The sequence below is a fragment of the Channa argus genome, chromosome 16 (genome assembly GCF_033026475.1).
Source record: "Channa argus isolate prfri chromosome 16, Channa argus male v1.0, whole genome shotgun sequence".
NCBI classification, from domain to species: Eukaryota; Metazoa; Chordata; class Actinopteri; order Anabantiformes; family Channidae; genus Channa; species Channa argus.
The window spans coordinates 2,511,334-2,530,685 of NC_090212.1; the positions used below are offsets into that span (position 1 = coordinate 2,511,334).

Sequence of the window (19,352 nt, forward strand, 5' to 3'; positions counted from 1 at the left end):
AGGGGAGTGTGACACTGACACACACACAAAATGTAGACAAGTCTCCTGTGTAGTGTGAGCAAATTCAGTGTGCATTTGTGTGCTTTGTGCATGTGTGTATGTTAGGTATGAACAGGGGGACTGTGCGGTGGCAGTAGATGCAGTCACAATCTGGTTCTGCAGCATGACTCATTCTGCTAGCACATAGCAGAGCTCTGCATTACACACATGCAGAGAATGATGCCACCCAGCAGAATAACACTCAATGAGTACACTACTGGTGTCATACAAGCTAAAGGACAATAGATAATCACAGCTCAAACCAAACATAGAATAACACGAAATGTGAACAAAGAGGGCAAATGTATACAGTATATGCACTTAATACCCCTTGCATGTAAGTACAATCACTCACCGAAATTATGACACATATTTATATTGAATATGTAGACTAAGGGATCAGCTGTCCCAGACTCTATGCGATTGATCAAAAGTCTTGACAAGCATCAAGCAACAGCAGGCTACACTGTTAATGGCGACAGGCTTACTGACATTTCCACTTTCTTGTGTGTGTAGTAGTAAGTGTGTGTATGTGTGCTTGTGTTCTGCTTGTACACCTACTCTCATTTTCTCAATTTCAACCTCCCCTCCCAGCTCAGCGAGCTACATTATGGTCGACACCTTTGATCTATGAGTTTGTTTGATCTTAGAAGTCTGGAAATGCCATAATTTATTGGTGAGTAAATCATTGGAATGTGAGTAGATGGTAGAAAATGGAGAAGGCAGATGGTGTCTGATCCATTCATCAGTGGGAGTGACTTAGTCAGTGATTATTATGTCAGTACTGCCATCACATGGGGGCTGCTCTGATCAAGATGACCAAACTGAGCTCCTTATTAGGGAGCACAGTTTGCTAGCTCCACAGTAGGCAGTGCACTGAGGAGAGATGGTGTCCTTCAGCTGAGTCCTGGGTTCAAATCCCTGTACTGGCAAAATCCCAAATGGTCTGCACTTATAGCGCATCTCTACTTTACTGGTACCTAAAGCACTTTACACTACTTCTCAATCACCCATTCACACTCGCACTCACACACCGATGGGGGAGCTGCTATGCAGCAGGCCTGCACTCACCGGGAGCAACTAAGTTGGGGTTTAGTGTCTTGCTCAATAAGGCTTTGACATGTGACAAGAGAAGTTGAGAATAGAACCAACAATCCTTGGATTGGTAGATGACTGTTCTAGCTCCTGCGCCACAGTTACCCCAAAATCTATCACATTATATGGGATCCCTTCATTTGATAAAAATATTTCCCATATGTGTTCCTTGGGGATTAAGTCTGGGGTACTCAAGGACTATTTGTCCTTGTCTGTGACTTCAAAACAGTTGGAGACATTTTCTGAAGTTCATTCCACTCAAAAGAGATATTTCTGCCCAGCCTGAGGTCTTATGTGCTCACAAGCCGGTTTTCTTCAAACCCTTCTGTGAAACCCACCTAGAGAATGAGGGTGACACCGCTATCCTTCATTGTAGGCAAGGTATTAACAGGTCAGGTGCAGTGTCAGATGTACAGCAGACTTGGAGCTTCATCCAAAGTCTTAAATTTTTGTGTCATCAGGCCAGACAATGCGGTTAAAGCCCTTTAAAATTTGCTTGATGAATAAAAAGGTTGCCTTTGCGTAGGAGTGGTCAAGTACGTTCTTGGATGCAATGACTAATCGATTAGTCAATTGACAGGAAATATTCTTGAAAATTTTTAGATTTTATTTTGAAGGTAAATATTACTTATTCTTTGGTCCCATCTTTAACGATGTCAAGTTTAGGGGTGTTAGGCCATTGCAGCCTAGGGACACCCCCTCTATCTCTGAACTCCATGAACCACCCATGGCCTAGGCAAGTTTTGGGCACTTACAATTAAAAATGAAAATGCAATGAAACTGAACATATTAACTGAAAATGATCCCTTTCCAATTAAATACATCAATATCTAGTGAAGTAAGATGGTATTAATTGGTTCCTTCCGACATACAGTTTGCTTTGTAAGCGTGTATTGCCTTCATTGGCTTTATCATTTATTTTTATTTTTATTAAGTGTCAAGTTTGTTTTTCAGCTGAAGGTGAAAATATAACGACCTCGGTAAGATCTGCAGTATAAGGTAAGCTGTGCCAAATAAGTGCAGAATGGTAGAAACACAGAAGCAAAACCAAGCTCAACATTTTCACCAGGAGCAGCGGGAAAAACAGCAGGTTGTTGTGGCCAAGTATGGACCCATGAGCAAATGTCATGCAAGTTAGCAAAGCAAATTACAATAAACCTTGAGGATCCATTTGCTTTACTACATAAAGCAGCTAGAGTGGCATTAGGAGGAGAGTATGGATGTCTTACTTACTAGAACTAGCTAAATTTGCAAATTTTTTGATTCAGATGTTGCCAGCATTCATTTTCTTCAAATATTTAAGAATCTGAAAGAATCTAGAGGTTCCAACACATAGTAACTCTGCACATAAAGCCAAAAACATGCCTGTTTGTGTGTCTTTATTTCCAGGTGATGTCCTCTTCTGCCTCCACATCTCACATTGTCAACATTGTTTTCTTTTTCCCTTTGCTCGTCATTCCTCGACATCTCTCCTGTAGAGGCCTACGTTACGTTTCTGGCTCACCGTCTATCTCCTTTCTTGTGTTTGTTGCTCCTGGGAGCCACCCACACCAATTGACTGTGTATGACCCTCTTAAGCACTCACCCATACACACACACCTTATCTACACCATATAGTATATAGTTGACTGCAAGCTGAAAGTACCATAGTGTGTGTGTGTTTGTGTGTATACACAAACATACATATACACAGAGACCAGAAGGCCCTTGAAATATGCACAGCAGTCCCATGCATAATACATGGACGCAGCAGGAAAAAAGAACTTGTGAGCCAAGTGAATCTCCACCTCTCCATCTCTCTACTCCACCCCTCCCCTCCTTCCCTCCATCACACTGTCTGCTGCTGCTGTGCATATATTTTAAATAACCACTGTCTATGTCAGGGTCATTTGCAGGTCAGAAATTATGATGGAGGGAACACATGAGGACTTTAGAGATAGATAGATAGCAGGCAGCAGGAGAGGGAATGAGGTGGGACTGCATTGTCACATAGAAAGAGACACGTTTTTATGTATGGCAGAAGGACAAACATAATATGAAGAGAACAGAGATGAATGATTCACTGTGTTCAATGACTACAAGCCTAACTATCTAACAGTTACAGCAAAATCACTGATTTTACAGGCTGATTGTCAGTGTCAGATAAGCTGAAGATGCCACTGGATGTTAAATTGTGGTAACCCACCAGTGGGGCTTTCATTTACGTCCAGAAAATGAGATACTGTTGTTAGGGAGCACCTTCTACATATGTAAAAGAGTGACAATGTAGCTGTTATAGTACAAGACAATGAAAAAAGCCTCAATTGAAAGTTATAAACATGAGTATAAATTATTCTTTTTATTGAAGATTCTGGTTGTAGCAGCCTGGGGCTTATACCTGAATCAATCCTTTTCAAAGTCAAATCTGACTCATTGGCTTTGGACGACTCTTCAAATTTTATTATGTTATGTGCCTATGGTGCTGTTTCCTATGCGTTTTGAAGTTTAAAAAGCAGTAAACGATTTAACTCATGCCTTTTTATGATTAGAGGTTAACCAGTAGCCTTTTCATATAATATTGATATAATTAACTAATCATAGAAGTAACTATAGCTAATATTGGCTAATATTTGTAAAGCGCAACAGCAGTTAGTTCACTTCTGACCATAGACAAAGTATTTTCCTATCAACTCAATTATTGCCGTCAGATTTGTCAGACATTATTACAAAAAACCCAGGTTATTAAATTGTTAATTTTGAAAAAAAAATTATAGTCTACTTACATTAGGCTTTAACAAAAAACAATTTACCAGGACAAATACAGCTTAGTGGAATGAATGTCTACACAAAAAAGATGAGAGCATGTTCACTGAGAAATATTCGAAATTCACCTCAAGCAAAGTATTTAAAAAGTATTTTAAAAAGTTACTAAATGTAGTATCTACATTTGCAAAGATATTTTTATGTGATTGAGAGGAGAGAAATTGAAAATTGTACTGGTAACAATATTGCAGTACATTTTTATTGTAAATCTTCCAGTTTTGGAAATTGATATTGTAAATCCAGTTTTTTAAATTGATAAGCATTGACTAACTGATATTTTTGACCTCGCTACTGTATTCCATTCTCAGTGGTACATCACACACCTACCAGTGTAGCTCACTGCCTTGTGTTATGTATTGAAAATCTCTGTATGCATACAACTAACAAGTTGAGGTGGTACTTCTTACTGCCAAAGTCACCAAAAAGTAAAAGGCGTTAGTAATAGTTCAGTTCTGGAGTGGTTATATCCACCATTTACCTTGTGTATAGATAAAACAAACAGGATCCATCACTGCAACAGCTCAAAATAAGGCTCAGATAAAAGTTAAGGATCATAATAAATCCATATGTAAAAACCCAACACACTAAATAGCAGTGTGCCTGACATAAAAGACAAAAAAAATGTATGCTCTCAAAATATAAATCTACTACTCTCCTTTCGGCTTATCCCGTGAGTTCGGGGTCGCCACAGCGGATCATTGTCCGCATGTTGATTTGGCACAGTTTTTACGCCGGATGCCCTTCCTGACGCAACCCTCCCCAATTTCTACCGGGCTTGGACCGGCACTGCATCGCTGGGGAGGGGGAATGGGCTGTTAGGGGTTCAGGGTCTTGCCCAGGGACACTTTGACATATAGCCAGGGCTGGGGATCGAACCACTCACCCTGTGGTCCGTAAGCAACTGCCTTTACCAACTGAGCTATAGCCGCCCCGCTCTCAACATATAAATAACCGATGTAATTTCCACATTTTTTACATTTTGACCTCACATAAATATATAATGTTTTGAACCTCAAATACAAAAAAGTCAAGACAGTACAGTTAGTGACTTACGACTAGCTGTTTCAGGCCTGTGAAGGACTGCTCCACGGAGTTGGCAGTGAGGACCTGACGCTTCGCGGCTTCCTGCTCTCCCAGGAAACGAAGCATTAGGTCTTTCACAGCATCACCCTGCATCAAAACATGTATAAATTCAACACTTGGAAATAGGAAGCAACAGAAATATATTAGAAAGCAACTCCCAAGTCTCTTGATAAGTAGATGTAAACAGTAATCTCATATATTGGTGTTAGTAATGCCTGGTTTGTGTTAAACAGTTTCAGGTGCAAATGCTGGCAAAACAATTAAATAGAAACAATCTCAATCACTTTAACCTTATCACTGTAATATTGATTAGCCTCAAATAAAAGCTGCCTATTGCACAAGTAATTTGTGCAATAAATGTCACAAATGCCCCAGCTGCTAATGTATGATCTATTCTGCTAAGTCTTTCCCAACATGTCTCCTTTGTTTTTACCTGCAAGATCCTGTTATGTGAACTCAAGATTCCCTCATTCTTTCACACCTAATATGCAAAAACAGTCAGCATTACAGCTGCCCTGATAGACATGCTTCAATAAAGATTTATCTATCCTCAAACTCATAAAAAAGGGACAATGACAACATTTTTTCCATTTCCATAAACTACTCAACTACTTAGCAGGCAGGAGAGCAGCACCTTAGTTTAACAATGCAGTGCATACTGGAAATACAAATTCTTGTCCTTTGGCTGACACATAATTTTAGTGACAAGTTGGTCCCAGCTGAAGTTGAAAATATAAAAGGGCCCTGGTAAGACCTACAGAACTTCTATCCATCCATTAGCTAAACTGCTCATCGTTTTAAGTGTCTTATAAGGGGGAGGGTGCCTAAACTGATTTTTTTGTCTGACTTGTCACTTGAAAAGAGGCAGGGTAGTACTGATTTTCTATACAACATTCCATATGTAGAAATTTTACTGAACAAGTCAAAATTCCTAATTATAAGTTGATATGACAAATGAAAACATACTATACTATAGAAAATGCAATTCCATTTCTTCCAGTTTTCTCTTGTTCAGTTTTTATATGGCATTCAAACTGATATGCATTGCATAGATCCAAAACACCAAGATGATGTGAAAATCCTTGATTTTTATTTATTTACTCAAGAAAACATTCAAACAAATTCTGTGGGGATAATCAACACAATCTGAGCTGGGAGGTGGTCACACACTGTTAGATTCAGCTGAATAAATGGATAAATTGTTTGTTTTTTTCATAAGGGTTGATATTACAACTAAATTTTGCTGTTGAAGGAGCTCAGAGTTTACGAGGAGTAAAAAACATGAAATGGTCACTGAGGAGAATGGGAGGCCATGAGCATGTGTGTGTCGTCTGTGACAGACATGAGGACACTGTAAAAGATCCCAAGTTGAATTGTATAACTTATAACTAAGCCATTACTTTTCTTGCTACAGTATCTGCAATATTTTTGTAACAGTTGAGCCAAAAATGACCATGAATGCTGTTGTCTTCTTTTGTGCCATTATCTGGTGATAACAGGATAATTATCTTGTTATCTCAAGATTACAACTTATTTTTTTGTAATAATGAGACAATTTCTCTGGTAAACTAAGTCTGTATTCTCATGATACCGAAATCATTTTGCAAAATCCAAATGGGTCTCAACTTCTGTAGATTACATCTAATGTCTTATCATTCAAAGTTTGTGTAATAAAATGTAATTTTGCTATAGTTCAACAGTGCAGATAGGCCTTGTTAATATTTTACCTTAGTGGTTAAATTATTAGACTAGAGTAACGATCACATAATCGGACAACATCATTAGGTTGATTCTGTACATATGTAAAGAGCTCTCTCAAAAGTGTCTGACAAAATTATACATCTAGGCCACACAAAAGGCTGAATTACACTAATAAAGTGAACTTCTAAAGTAAAGTGTAAAACTGGTGATGCAACCCTTTGATACTTCCATACTGCAAAAGAAGAAAGATTTCTGGGGTCTTTTTAAAGACATGTGTTTTATAATAAGAATGTTACTGCCTGGGTGCTTGTCCTACCTGCAGGTTGTCAAACTTGAGCCCAGGCATGGTGAGTCTGTTGGTCTCAACGTAGGCTAGATTGTACTGCTGAGTGGCCATAGAGATCAACACCTTCCTGGTCTCCTCAGATGGCAACCAGGCATTATGGCGTCTGTCAACCTCACTCAGGCTCAGTGCTGTTGCAAATGGGTCATCACTGCCAGAAAACACAGACTGGAGCTGGCTGAAGAGCTGCAGCTGAGCAGCTGGAGCAGAGGCAGGGACTTGTGTCGGAGCTGGGACTGTTTGGGATGGAGGAGGCTGGGCTTTTATGGTTGATTCAGTAGGGACAGGGGCAAAGACAGAGCTAGGGGTGGGAGAACCAGAATCAAGAGGCCCACCAGGGGTGGAGATGGAGGAGGAAGTTGAGGAGAGCTGGCGCTCAGAAACAGGGGGTACAGGTGCAGGGCTGGAGCAAGGTGGAATCTCTGCATTGGGGTTGGAAACAGAGATGAAGGAGGAGGGGGTGGTAAAAGAATCAAAGAAGTCAGAGGCTGGATTAGCCTGTCCATTGTCAGTGAAGAATTTACTGAGGCTGGGACTTGGCTGACAAATCAGGGGAGCCGACAGCTTGCTGGGAGTCACTGCATCATCATTTCCCCCACCACCCGCAATGCTAAAGCTGGGGGACTTGATGAGTGTGGGTTGAAACCCATCTGGCACCAGAGTCTTTGGGTGGCTGCCCTGACTAAATATGGTGCAAACTGGGACAGGTTCATCTTTTGGACTGGTCTCTTTGGCTGCCTTTGGTGCTGGTTCCTCTGTTTTAAAATCAGAGGCACTCTGTGTGTCACCTTGGGGTGAATCACAGGTTGTGACTTGCTCTTGTTTATCTGTCTGTTTCTTTGTGTCTAATTCTTCTATCTCCATTGAGCGATCTTTCTCCTGATAATCCACTGAAACCATAACCTCAGTTGAATTCTGTCCAATTTCACTCTGTTCCTTTTTAGCTCCCGAGTTCTCTCCTGCTTTCTCTTCCTCCCCTCCATCTAGAAAAGAGTCAATGGGTGTCACATCCTCCTCCTCACTGTTATTGGGTGAGTCGGAAATCATGACACTCTCCATCATCTGGTCATTAAGTTTGTCCATCAGGCTCCCTGAGGGTGTGGTGCTGCTGTCCTCTTGGGGGGTGGCAAACTCTCCTACAAGGTCGATGTTTTCTTCTTGAGGCAGGATATCAGTTTGGGTCTGGCTGGAAGCTGGCTCCAGAGGGTCGGGAGCTAGACCATCTTTTTTCACATCCTCTACTCTAATGTCCAAGGTGACTGGTCGCTGGGCAAGAGCGTCCTCACTATTCATCTTACTGCTTTGGCCAATAAAACACAAATAAACAAAATCACTTTTAACTTAGGCGTCGTATAAGATTGTATAAGATCTAAAAGTTACAGATTCTGTCTTATTTACTTCCTGCCATTCTAAACAAGAGCTAGTTGAATCATGGTCTAATCATCAGCATTGACCTACAGCTAAAGTAAACGAGTCAGTCTCGTCTTGTTTTCATGCTTAGCACCTATTATGACAAACAAGTTGTTCGGGATAGTTGGGGATTGTTGTGTGTTCGCTGCTTGGCATCTTGCTAGTGCTAAATTAGCCGGTAGGCTATCGTAAGCTAACTATGCTATGCAGCTGGTGGCAAATTTTCATTGATATACTTCACTAATACCATTACACGCGTTAAAAAGCACTGAATGCGAACGTTATCCGCACCTCTAAACAATGACAGCCAAATAAATAACAAACTGAAACAAAAACTCGACTATTATCTTACCTTGATGCAGACTGACAGATAGAACTCTTGTGCGCATGCGCTTGTTCACGAGGAAGTTATATGTACGGCGCTCCATAGCGGACAAATTCCTAACGACCGTATCTTTGGTATTCATGACTTCTTTTGCGTACTCTTGAAGGAGTATACAGCATTGCACGGCTGTAGTTACGTACTTAGTGCGCGTTTGTTTTTGTCATATTTTAAAATCGCGGAAGCGAAGCTGCTGTGTTGTATATTTTAACGCTACAAGCCGTAGCACAGCTACTATAGTTTTTAAGTGTTTTTATCGTGAGACAACGGTTATAAAAGGAAAAAGAAAGCGCTAACTATACCCAGAGGACTGGAAAATGGAGGACGACGCTCCTGTCATTTATGGTCTTGAATTTCAGGTACGTATTGCATTTTAACAGGCCCACTATTCATTAACGTTACAAATATTTTTTCCCGTCTGATAGTTAACGTTGGCACTATTTGTTCTACTGGTTGCAAAGATGAATGTACCATATTTTGTTAATTTGTTGTATTTGTTGTTTTTGCTTCTTTTGGTTCTTTTGCTTCTTCTTCTTCTTCTTCTTCTTCTCCTTCTTTTTCTTCTTCTTAATGTAAATGTGTGAATGAAAATTCACGTCTTTTGTATCTTCTGTCTGCAGGCACGAGCACTTACTGCCCAGACAGCTGAAACTGATACCATTCGATTCCTCGTGGGTACGCAGTCATTGAAATTTGACAACCAAGTAAGAAAAATAGTCAATCTGCTTAGCTCAGTCATCATGACACTGGAAAAGACCACAACATGTTAAGAAAATTTCAAAAGTTATTTGTGTCAAATGGATCAAAACTTAAAAATGCAAACCCAAATAAACAAAACATATGATATACGTTTCATTTTAAAGTTAGGTTAAAAGATGTGTTAGGGGTCACTTTAGGTTTTTAGGAGTTTAAGTGGTTTGGCTGAGAGTGCAGCTTTCTCATGTGCACATACACGATATAAGGTTGTGTGTGTGTCTATATGATATAAGATTAGTTAAAATTCGGCTTCTTATTTTGGATCCAGATGTGGTCCTCAGTGGCCATGCCCTTCTTTTTTTCAACTAAATCAACCCAACAAAATTACTCAGCATATAGTTTGTTTTCAGGTTTGGGGTTTGCTTTTATTTCCCTTATGGTGAGCGTAGGTAAGGGTTATGTGTTCAAATGACACAGTCTGCATGTGATTTAGTTCTTTTTCCCACTATCCAGGACACCATTATCAATTTATCCTATTCAGGGTTGTGGGTGGATTAAGCATATATCAACTGTCGTTCAGCAAGAGGCAGGGTACACACTGAGTAGGTCGCCAGTCCATCTCAGGGCCAACACAGAGAGACATACACAGACAGATGTTTGTTCACACTCACGTCTACAGGCAATTTACAGTCACAAATTAACCTAACATGCATGTCTTTGTGGTGTGAATGAAAACAGATTACCTGGAGGAAACCTACATAAGCACAGAGAGAACACATAAACTTCACACAGAAAGGCAGTGGATTTTTGATGCAGGGACTTTCTAGCTCTGGCATTGACCGTGCTAACCACTCCACAACTGTGCTGCCCTTTTTCACATTATGATTAAGTAATATACTGTATGGAGTGAGAGGTATTACAATATTTGGGGATTAAATATGTTAGATTACATGAACATGAAGTCAAGATTTTGCTTGTCAAATTGGACAGGTGTCTTATAAAAAACTTATGAATATGCTTGAGTAAGCACTTAAACTGTTCCTCAATGCGAGTGGGGCTTCAATGCAGAAAAAAGTTATATATGCTAAGATGTTTTTGTATTCGCATATAATTAGGCTTAGTACATAAGTAAGCCATTTACTGACCATAGGGTTGGATGTTCGTGGCCCATAGTTCCCAACCTCATGTTGAAGTGAACCTGAACCCCCAATAGCCCATCTCCTCATCCCCTGCTGCGCAGTGCCGGTTCCAAGCCCGGTAGAAATTGAGGAGGGGTGCACCAAGAAGGGCATCTGGTGTAAAAACTGCACCAAATTAACATGCAGACTAATGATCCGCTGTGGCAACCCTGAACGTAAGGGATAAGCCGAAAGGACAGAGAGAGAGAGAGAGACCTAAGTAAGTATTTTCAGTGATTTCTGTAAAAATCCCTTAGAAACCAAGCCCTTTTATAAACAGATATTTAATATTTATCTTCACAAGGTTAAATATGTAACATTACACTTATTAGTCCCACCAAGAAGAACAGATTGGTAATATAACTTGATAACCATCTGTGGAGGTTTTTGCCATAACTGTGTAAAATTTGGACATGAATAATACAAATAAACTAAAATCAGGTTCAGGTTTTACAGATGTTGCAGTGAGTAGACACTATTAATTATTGTTTCAGAGAGTTGTCAGCTTGTACTTTAAATGTGTACTGTGTGGCTATTAACACAGACCCTTAAATCGGCAAAGAGTCCCCTTATAAATGTACACAAATCAGCAAACATTAATTGCACCTGGTGATGCTAATACAGTGGTGACAGAAATGTAATAGTTATATTTGACAGGTGTCTGACTGCTGTAGTTACAGAGCAGACAGAGTGTCCACAGTATCAAAACCACGGATCAGTCTAAGTCTAACATTCATTGATAGGCAAAATCTGAAGTAACAACTCAAGTAGAGCCTTATTTTTATGTCACCATGAAAAACATTGAGAGTTCAAACAATGAAGAAATTTCAGTGGATTTGCATAGACTGCAAATGTGACATTCCAATAATTTAGAATTTTACCAATTTAAAAATATGACCATAGTATTAAAGAAACTTTATCAGAAAAGCTCTCTGAGTAAGAGTTTGACAGATCTGATTTGTCAAGGGACTGGTCAATCCACAACCCAGTTTACTGTAACGTATTGGTCTTGTCCACTGAGTAATGCCCAAAAGTACTTCAACCAATCAATACTGATTGACTTCATTGTTAATTTTATCCCTTCATCGATTAAAATTTTACAGCTCAGGATGGCATCCTTAGATTGCTTTAATGAAACAAAAGATATCTGATCCATGGTTGGTCAGTTGTCAGAATTGTCATCAGTTAACCAGTATGTTGACATCAACACTCACCAATACTTCAATAACTACCATGCTAAATAATGGGCAGATCTGTTACATGTCTACTAATGCTGTGTGTATCTATGGTTTCTCTATGATCATCTCTCTGTGTGTGTGTGTGTGTGTGTGTGTGTGTGTGTGTGTGTGTGTGTGTGTGAGTCAGTGTCAGTGAGGCTTGTATGTTTGTGTGTATGAAGTGAGAGTGAGTGCATGCAAGCATGCACATCTTGCAGAGGTCATTACAGAGACAGATGACAGAAACAGTTGGCTCTAAATGGGCGTAGAAATAATTAGCTCTGTGAGAGCAAGATAGAAAGAGAGAGAGAGTGAGATTTTTGCCTTGAAAAACCTAGACTCTTTTCTGGCAGACTTCAGACAGTGTGAAAATAGTCTGGCATTGAATGCAGACGAAGTTCAATCCAAGTCTTGTGTAGTGGGTCTATTACAGAGCTTGTTGGGATTCGTGGCAATGCATCTCTTTTGATCTGTGTGATTTCTTATTACACATTGTCAGTAGCTTAATATTCTTCTATCACTTTCCTCGACTCTGGCATGAGCTCAGAGCTGAAACACAAGAACAACAGAGAGAAAAAGTCTTAATTGTCATGTTAATCTAATAGATTTATGTAGCAATGAAAGTACTTACTGCTCATTTATTAAATGGTTTGTTTGCTTTAAGGTCACTGGGTTATTTTGCGCTGTCACATTTAATAACTAACAGTAGTGAAAGAAATGTGCATGTGGTTTGGAATTTGAGTTAAAATTCACCAAATCAGCTTTGAGTTTATCCATACTTATTGTGACACAAAATGATGTCAGAATGGATTAAAGCAAATAGGAGCTTTAGAGCTTTTTTTTTTAAATTCTAACGATGTTTCACAAAGGCCTCAGTATGCTGCAGACAATGTGCTTGTCAGCTCAGCTATGAGGCTACATCTACTTTATGATGGATCAATGATCCATTTTGGCCCCCTGTCCTGACTAAAACTGTATTTTTCTCTATCAGAGACCAGATTTTTCCAAAAAAAAGACCTCTGAAGTATGTGAATCTAAAAACTTTGGTACAGTTTGGCACTGTAGTGTGTACTGTATGTCATGACAAACCAAAGCAGAGAGCCAGCCTTTCACTAATGTCAGGCCATCAGTGAGTCCCCCCATCTGTGGCTTTTCAGCTTATTCAGCATTTATTCAAAGAGGACACACACCGGAGGCCATCTTCATCTCATCTGAACACAAGCGTATAGAGAATGTGAAGTGGCGATGAAGTGCTGCCTTTCATGTTGGTGTGTTAGAGGCTGTGTTTTGACTTTGTCATGATTCTGAAATGCATCGCCACAAAAGGTCAGCTGCCATAGCTGGTCAGTAGAGGAGTACAGCCCACCTGTGCTAGTACAGATGTACTCTGGCAATTTGCCTGCTTGTGACTTAGCTGGCTTAAGTTAGCAGATCTGAGTAAGTGGAAAACTGTTCCAGTGGCAATGTATCATTATTAGTTTTTCCAAATATTGTTGTTTGCCATTGTGATTTAATCCCTCTAGTTGGGGTCCCCTTTTTTCCCTCTTCATTTCTCCCATCTCCATCAAGTGTGAATGATTTAAACTTAAAAGGTATGCAGGTATCTCACTGTAGCAGACATGGGTACACAGAGTGGATAGATCACAAGATGCTGTCCATTTCCCGTAAGAGTTAACCGTTTTTGAATGACTAAACTATTCCCACCTGCTGGGATGGAGTATTTTACTCTCACACAGGGGCAGAATGGGTGGGCTAGTTAGTTCTAGAAACTCCACTGGTAAAAATAAATTTTTGTTGCACTTACTGTTCAGTAAGTGCTTGATTTTATCAAATTCAATATAGACTCAAGTTAAATGATATATAATATTATTAAACAAATATATTTTTATGATTTTTACTATAATTGAACAGTTCTACATCCTACCAGCCTTTACACCATTGCCACCGGTGCCCAGTTTATCATGGAAGCTGCAGTTTAAAATCGGAGTTATTAATAGATTATTTTATGCTGTGATAGTGTTACTATAGCTATATATCATAGCGTAGCATATAGCAGCAAAACATCCTATATTATCTATAATTATGGAAGGCTTGCTTTTAGTATTGTGAACCTCACAGTTCCAGATGGATAAAACTTTGAATATGAAGTTCAATATAGCTAAATATTGATCTGTTTATTCCCCGCTGAATAATATTGAATAATAATAAATGAGGAAAGTCAAATTCAATTCTGTTTCTGTATTGTAGTTTCTGTGGTTGCCATGGTCACATGGTAAGCCACAGTGCCAGTTTGAAAAATTTAAACCATCATCATTTCACGCAGCAGCAAATATCTGTGTATTTTCAAGAGTGGCAGATACACTCCCTCCTTTTGCTCCTGCCGCCGTGTTTACGTTAAATACGATGGAGGCGGCAGAGGCAACTGCTCTCTGTCGGAAAGCAGCTTTTTGACACCACTTTTTGACCTTTTTTCAACTTTCTGAAACGGAGGATTGGACAATCCTGCTGATTTGACACAGTAATTGGTTAGATTGCAGTGTAGGTGTGAAAGTAGGCAGGTTCTGAACATCTCTTTCAAACACCTTTTTTAATTATTGTAAAACAACTTCCAATACAGGGAAGGTAGAGCGGTTGTCCACCAATCTCACAGTTGTTGGTTCAATCCCCGGCACCTCTGGTCACATGTCAAAGTGTCCTTGAGCAAGACACTGAATCCCAACTTAGTTGCTCCCGGTGTGTGAGTGTTGGCCAGCTGCATAGCAGCTCCCCCATCGGTGTATGAGTGTGTGAGTGTGAATGGGTGAATAAGAAGCAGTGTTAAGCGCTTTGAGTGCCAGTAGGTAGAAAAGCGCTATGTAAGTGCAGAACATTTATCATTTACTTTGTGAAGAGAAGCACAAGAGAAGTTCAACATGAGTACCTTCATTGACAAATTGTCCAGTTTGTTTTAGGAATTATTCCAACACACTCAGATCTTGGAATCAGTGCCCATTTGGGCTGGAAAGATGAATACATGCAGATGTGAGTTTGTCCTTTTTAGAAAACAAATAGAATAAAATGCAACTTTTGTGCTTTGTTTTCGTATAATAATGTCAAAAAGCTTCAAAAGCTTTTAACATAACAAGCATCATTACTCATCTTCTACGTCCTATTCTTTGCGATGACCCTACATTTTGAAGCAGGAGTTGATTCAGTGCAGTCCTTTTTATTCATGAAGCTGATTGTCTTTACCCTTCTGCTGAAGTTTGCTGGCCAACGTTGGCTCAGTTCATCTGAGTGAACTTGCAATATGAAAGATGTTTTTTCGATTGGCATTTCAGCCCTCACAGCTTTTGCTGTATCCATAAGCCTGCTGGCCTCTCCACCTCCCATTAAGCATAATGCAGGGTGGAAATGTCTCTCTTAACTCGCTGAGCACCTCTCAAATCCCTCAGAGACCAATAGCTGGAATGACAGATCGGAGGGAGCGTCGGCATGGCATTTAAGGCTGCTAACGAGATAAAGCGCCCGAGCTTGGCACCTCTCACCCGCTCGCTACTCCTCCGCCCCGCTTACTGTCATCTGCGCGGCTAAAGAGCTTTAGGAGAGAGGTCCCTGAAGTGGGGGCCATGAGCCAGCTTGGCTTTATCCCTCCCTCTCCCCCCTCTCCCCAGTCTCCCTCTACTCCTCTTGCCTTCCTCGATTCCTTCCACCATTGCCACATAATTAAAAGCTCTGGGCTGGGTGCCCACGTGTCTGAAGGCTATGAGTCACTCCCCAGGCCTGGAAGAATGGGGGATAAATCACCTGCGGGAGGGGAGCTGAAACTTCTCTCTACCCGTACACCTGAGTTCATTCAGGAGGACCCTATTACTAGCCCCTCCAATTACCCTGTCCTGCCGGCCTGAATTTATTTGTACCGCTCCCCCACCACCATAAAATTATAACTTTGCGTAATAATTTTTTGCTCGATGCAGTCCAACCCAAGGTTAATAGCTGCCCAGCTGACTTTGAGGAGGCTGAAAGATGCTGCTGCTCCGATGCTCCTCTCTTCCTCCCTCCTTTCATCCTCTTGTTCAGCCTGTAAAAGTAGTACAGGCAAGGGTAGTGCAACTGCCTTGCAGGAGTTATTGTCCAGTGCAACCCCATTAATGGTCCCCAAAGGTGCTCTAAGTGTCTCTCTTATGGGAGAAACCGCCATTAATTGTTTGATCAAACCTTGAGACCCTCACTGTTTTACTGCATTGTTAGCCCTGAACTGCATTCAATCAAGGGCCTTCATTGAATAGATTTCCATCTAATGAAAAGTAAGGAGGAGTTTCTATTAACTTCTTATGGACAAAAGTTAGTTTGTTGAACTTGTGTGCTGTAAAGTCTGTTGATTGTGTTTTCAAGTGCAGCCAAGGTTTCAGTATTGCAACAGGTTAAGGAGCTAGACCCCAGCATAAAGATTCGTAGTAAACGATTTAGGTGTAAATGTTTGATTTACTTATCTTTTGTGTTCTTCCCAAAAGAGGTTAAACATTTGAACACCAAAAGTCCACAGAGGTTTTTCTTGCATTTATTTACTGTTGAGCCCAACAAGAAATTGGGAGAGGGGTATATATTAATTGTTCACTCATTTTGAAAAAAACTCTGGACGAATGCACCCGAGCCTCCCTTATTGCCTTTTTTACTTTTCAAATTTAGATGAGTGCTGTGTTCTTTACTTTTAATTTGTATTCTTCATTATGAAAATATGGAAAAAAAAAGGATAGAAAATACTTTTAGTAAAGTGCGATCCACAAATTCTACTCAGTTCTACATAAAGCTTTTGGTCAATCCCAATAAAGACTGACAATTGATAGCAGTTCTGTGTAGAAATGTACACCTTTACATTTGACACATGTTTAAGTTTTTGCAGCCAGAATGTTCTACACCAGCTTATAAAAAATGTTATTCTTGTGTTGATATTTAACAAAGCAACCCCACTTTGACGTTATATAATTTGTTCTTACAAAGAGAACTTTTCTGGGCAATTCAAGCATGGATTATTCTAAGTTAGCACTGAAACCAAACATTTTGTTTGTTAGTAGAACTTTACTCAATTACTTTTAAAAAATGACAATCTTGAACATGAGACATGTATTTAATTACAGGGAAAATCTATTCAATACAGCATAGATAGCTGTTTTCCTTTGCCTCCAGACTTTACGCAAAGCTTGGTCACTGCCCAGCTCCAGCTTCCAATGTAAAGGATAGGTTCAAAGTATTTCCTATAATAATAGCCATGTACCCGTATACACCGAATGTTGTAACAATTCCACCTGTTACCTGTATACTTGCCATATTAGTCAAATGGAAATGATTGAGACAAAATTCACAGTCCTTTTTTTTTTTTTTTGCAAAATGTATTTAAATGTGTTTCAGTGGTCTGAAATGATCAAATCAAGTGGAATTGTTTTAAAAATAAAATTTTGTGTTGCGACTTTGGAAGATATTCATTTAATGTGAGTTTCCTAATAGGCAGAAGCCTTTAATGGTCTTCAGATAAAGCTTTTAATACATATTTGCATATATGAAGGACTGTTGATTTTGGCACGCAAAATATAAAATCAAAGTCATAGTTACAAATTGTAATGCACAGATATCCCCCATACATGAAGAATCAGGGTCCCCATGTTTTCCAGTGAAATTAAATATGCAAGTTGTGTTTTGCATACTATCATTATGGTGTTTTTTTTTGTTTTGTTTTGTTTTTTTTACCTACAGCACACTAATACTATAGTGAACACAGCATTTATGGTTTTCAGTAGATAACAGATTTTGCCCCTGAGTGGTCCATTAGGACTGCAGACAACGCTTCATTATTCTGATAATGCTGGATGGAAGTGTTGTCTATGTTATTGTTGCTCCACTCGTGAGTGCCATACTGTAATTGACTCATAAGTTACTGACTATGCTGATCACAACTAGATGTGTGAAATTAAATAGTCACCTGCTGCTAAATGTTTGCTTATACAAAATGTCTTTTTAAAAAAAAGAACACAATTAAAGGCCATTTCATAGAAAAGCTCTCTTGAATAATGCACCCTATCCCCTTTTAGCAGGGCCATTTGCCTAAAAAAACGTGGAATGAGCTTTTATTGATTTCTTTTTTGATGTACCTTTTGCTTTGACTCCCCCAACATGTCATATGCAGAACTCCCATGAATCCAACATGTCTTCTAAAAGTGCCTTAATCGTTGCTTGAAAGGCCAAATCAACATGAAAAGTCTTCAGCCGTATGAAGTTGATGGGGGGAAAAAAATAACCAAAGTGATGTTTGCCTTGAAATTACATTTACTGTCATATTAAAAGAGGAACTTTCTTCTTTTTTTCAGGGGAATCAGAGAAGTGAGTGGAGCTTTGAACTACAGTTTGTGTGTGCAGGGAGGCGGACTCTGTGTTTTTAACTCCAGCTTCATTCTCAACACATCTCTCTTCTGTGTCTCTGCTTTTCTTCCAGATCCACATCATTGACTTTGATGATGAGAATAACATCATTAATAAGAATGTCCTTCTGCACCAAGCTGGGGAGATATGGCACATTGGCGCCAGTCCTGCAGATAAGGCTGTTCTTACCACCTGCTATAACAAAAGTGAGTCCTACTGTTTCCTTCTGTCTCTGGCTCCATTCACCGCCTCTTTATTTATCATGGGTTTTCTTTCTTTTTCCTTCTGCTTCACTTTGTCTCTTTATTTGCATGCATTTTGTCTTCTCTTTCAAATTTTTTTTTAATGTAATGCATTTAATTGAGAATAATAGCATGTAATTGGTCTTTAACAGGTAATCAATGAAGGCCAGTCTGTCTTCATAGGGTAGTAGCAGCTGTGGACTTGTGTTCAGATTGTGATAAAATCAATACTAATGTGTTGACATGATGACCCTCAAGAGGGATAATAGCAGCAGCTGCAAACTTACTGTTCACCAAGAAAGTATCTTTCCAAGGTCACATGCACATCCTCCATGCTTTTATGTAAGGTTTTCTTTTATTTTACAAATCCGCATAATGATCCAAGGCAGGTATAATTCATTTATCATCAAATATGTCCTTGCATTCAAATTTTACTGCGGCAAAACAAAATTATATATATAATAAATATAGGTCCGGTATCTTAATTGCCTATATATAATATACTTAGGGTTGGAGGGGTGCTTGAGCCATTTCCAGTTGTCAGTGTCAGAGTTGGGGAACACCCCGGATGGGCTGCTAATCAATCACAGGGCCACACAAAGAGACAGATTAGCGTTCACACTCACATGCACAAGCAATTTAGGGTCACCAGTTAATGTAACTGCATGTCTTTGTACTGTGGGAGGGAATGCAATGATTTACAAATCTCATCAACCCATATTTTATTCACAATAGAGACGAGACCAGTTGCTGGATTTTAGGAGAGTAATG

General features: G+C 39.6%; 2 protein-coding genes across 4 annotated transcripts in view; one reads left to right on the top strand and one right to left on the bottom strand.

Moving 5' to 3' along the window:
* trappc12 (trafficking protein particle complex subunit 12) overlaps window positions 1-8,900 on the bottom strand; it is a 35,019-nt gene extending 26,119 nt beyond the window's left edge. The window contains exons 1-3 of one of the 2 annotated variants that reach the window (XM_067478653.1): window positions 8,826-8,900; window positions 7,037-8,363; window positions 4,990-5,106 (exon numbers count right to left, since the gene is read on the bottom strand). In XM_067478653.1, the coding sequence (XP_067334754.1) occupies window positions 4,990-5,106; window positions 7,037-8,356 (1,437 nt within the window). In that variant the 5' untranslated portion in view covers window positions 8,357-8,363; window positions 8,826-8,900. The remainder of the gene's footprint in view (window positions 1-4,989; window positions 5,107-7,036; window positions 8,364-8,825) is intronic. The other variant, XM_067478654.1, reaches the window with a different exon arrangement.
* Window positions 8,901-9,005: 105 nt separating this feature from the next.
* The window catches only part of eipr1 (EARP complex and GARP complex interacting protein 1), a 66,914-nt gene continuing 56,567 nt past the window's right edge, over window positions 9,006-19,352 (top strand). The window contains exons 1-3 of one of the 2 annotated variants that reach the window (XM_067480107.1): window positions 9,006-9,214; window positions 9,476-9,559; window positions 18,413-18,545. In XM_067480107.1, coding sequence (XP_067336208.1) covers window positions 9,173-9,214; window positions 9,476-9,559; window positions 18,413-18,545 — 259 coding nt within the window. In that variant the 5' untranslated portion in view covers window positions 9,006-9,172. The remainder of the gene's footprint in view (window positions 9,215-9,475; window positions 9,560-18,412; window positions 18,546-19,352) is intronic. The other variant, XM_067480108.1, reaches the window with a different exon arrangement.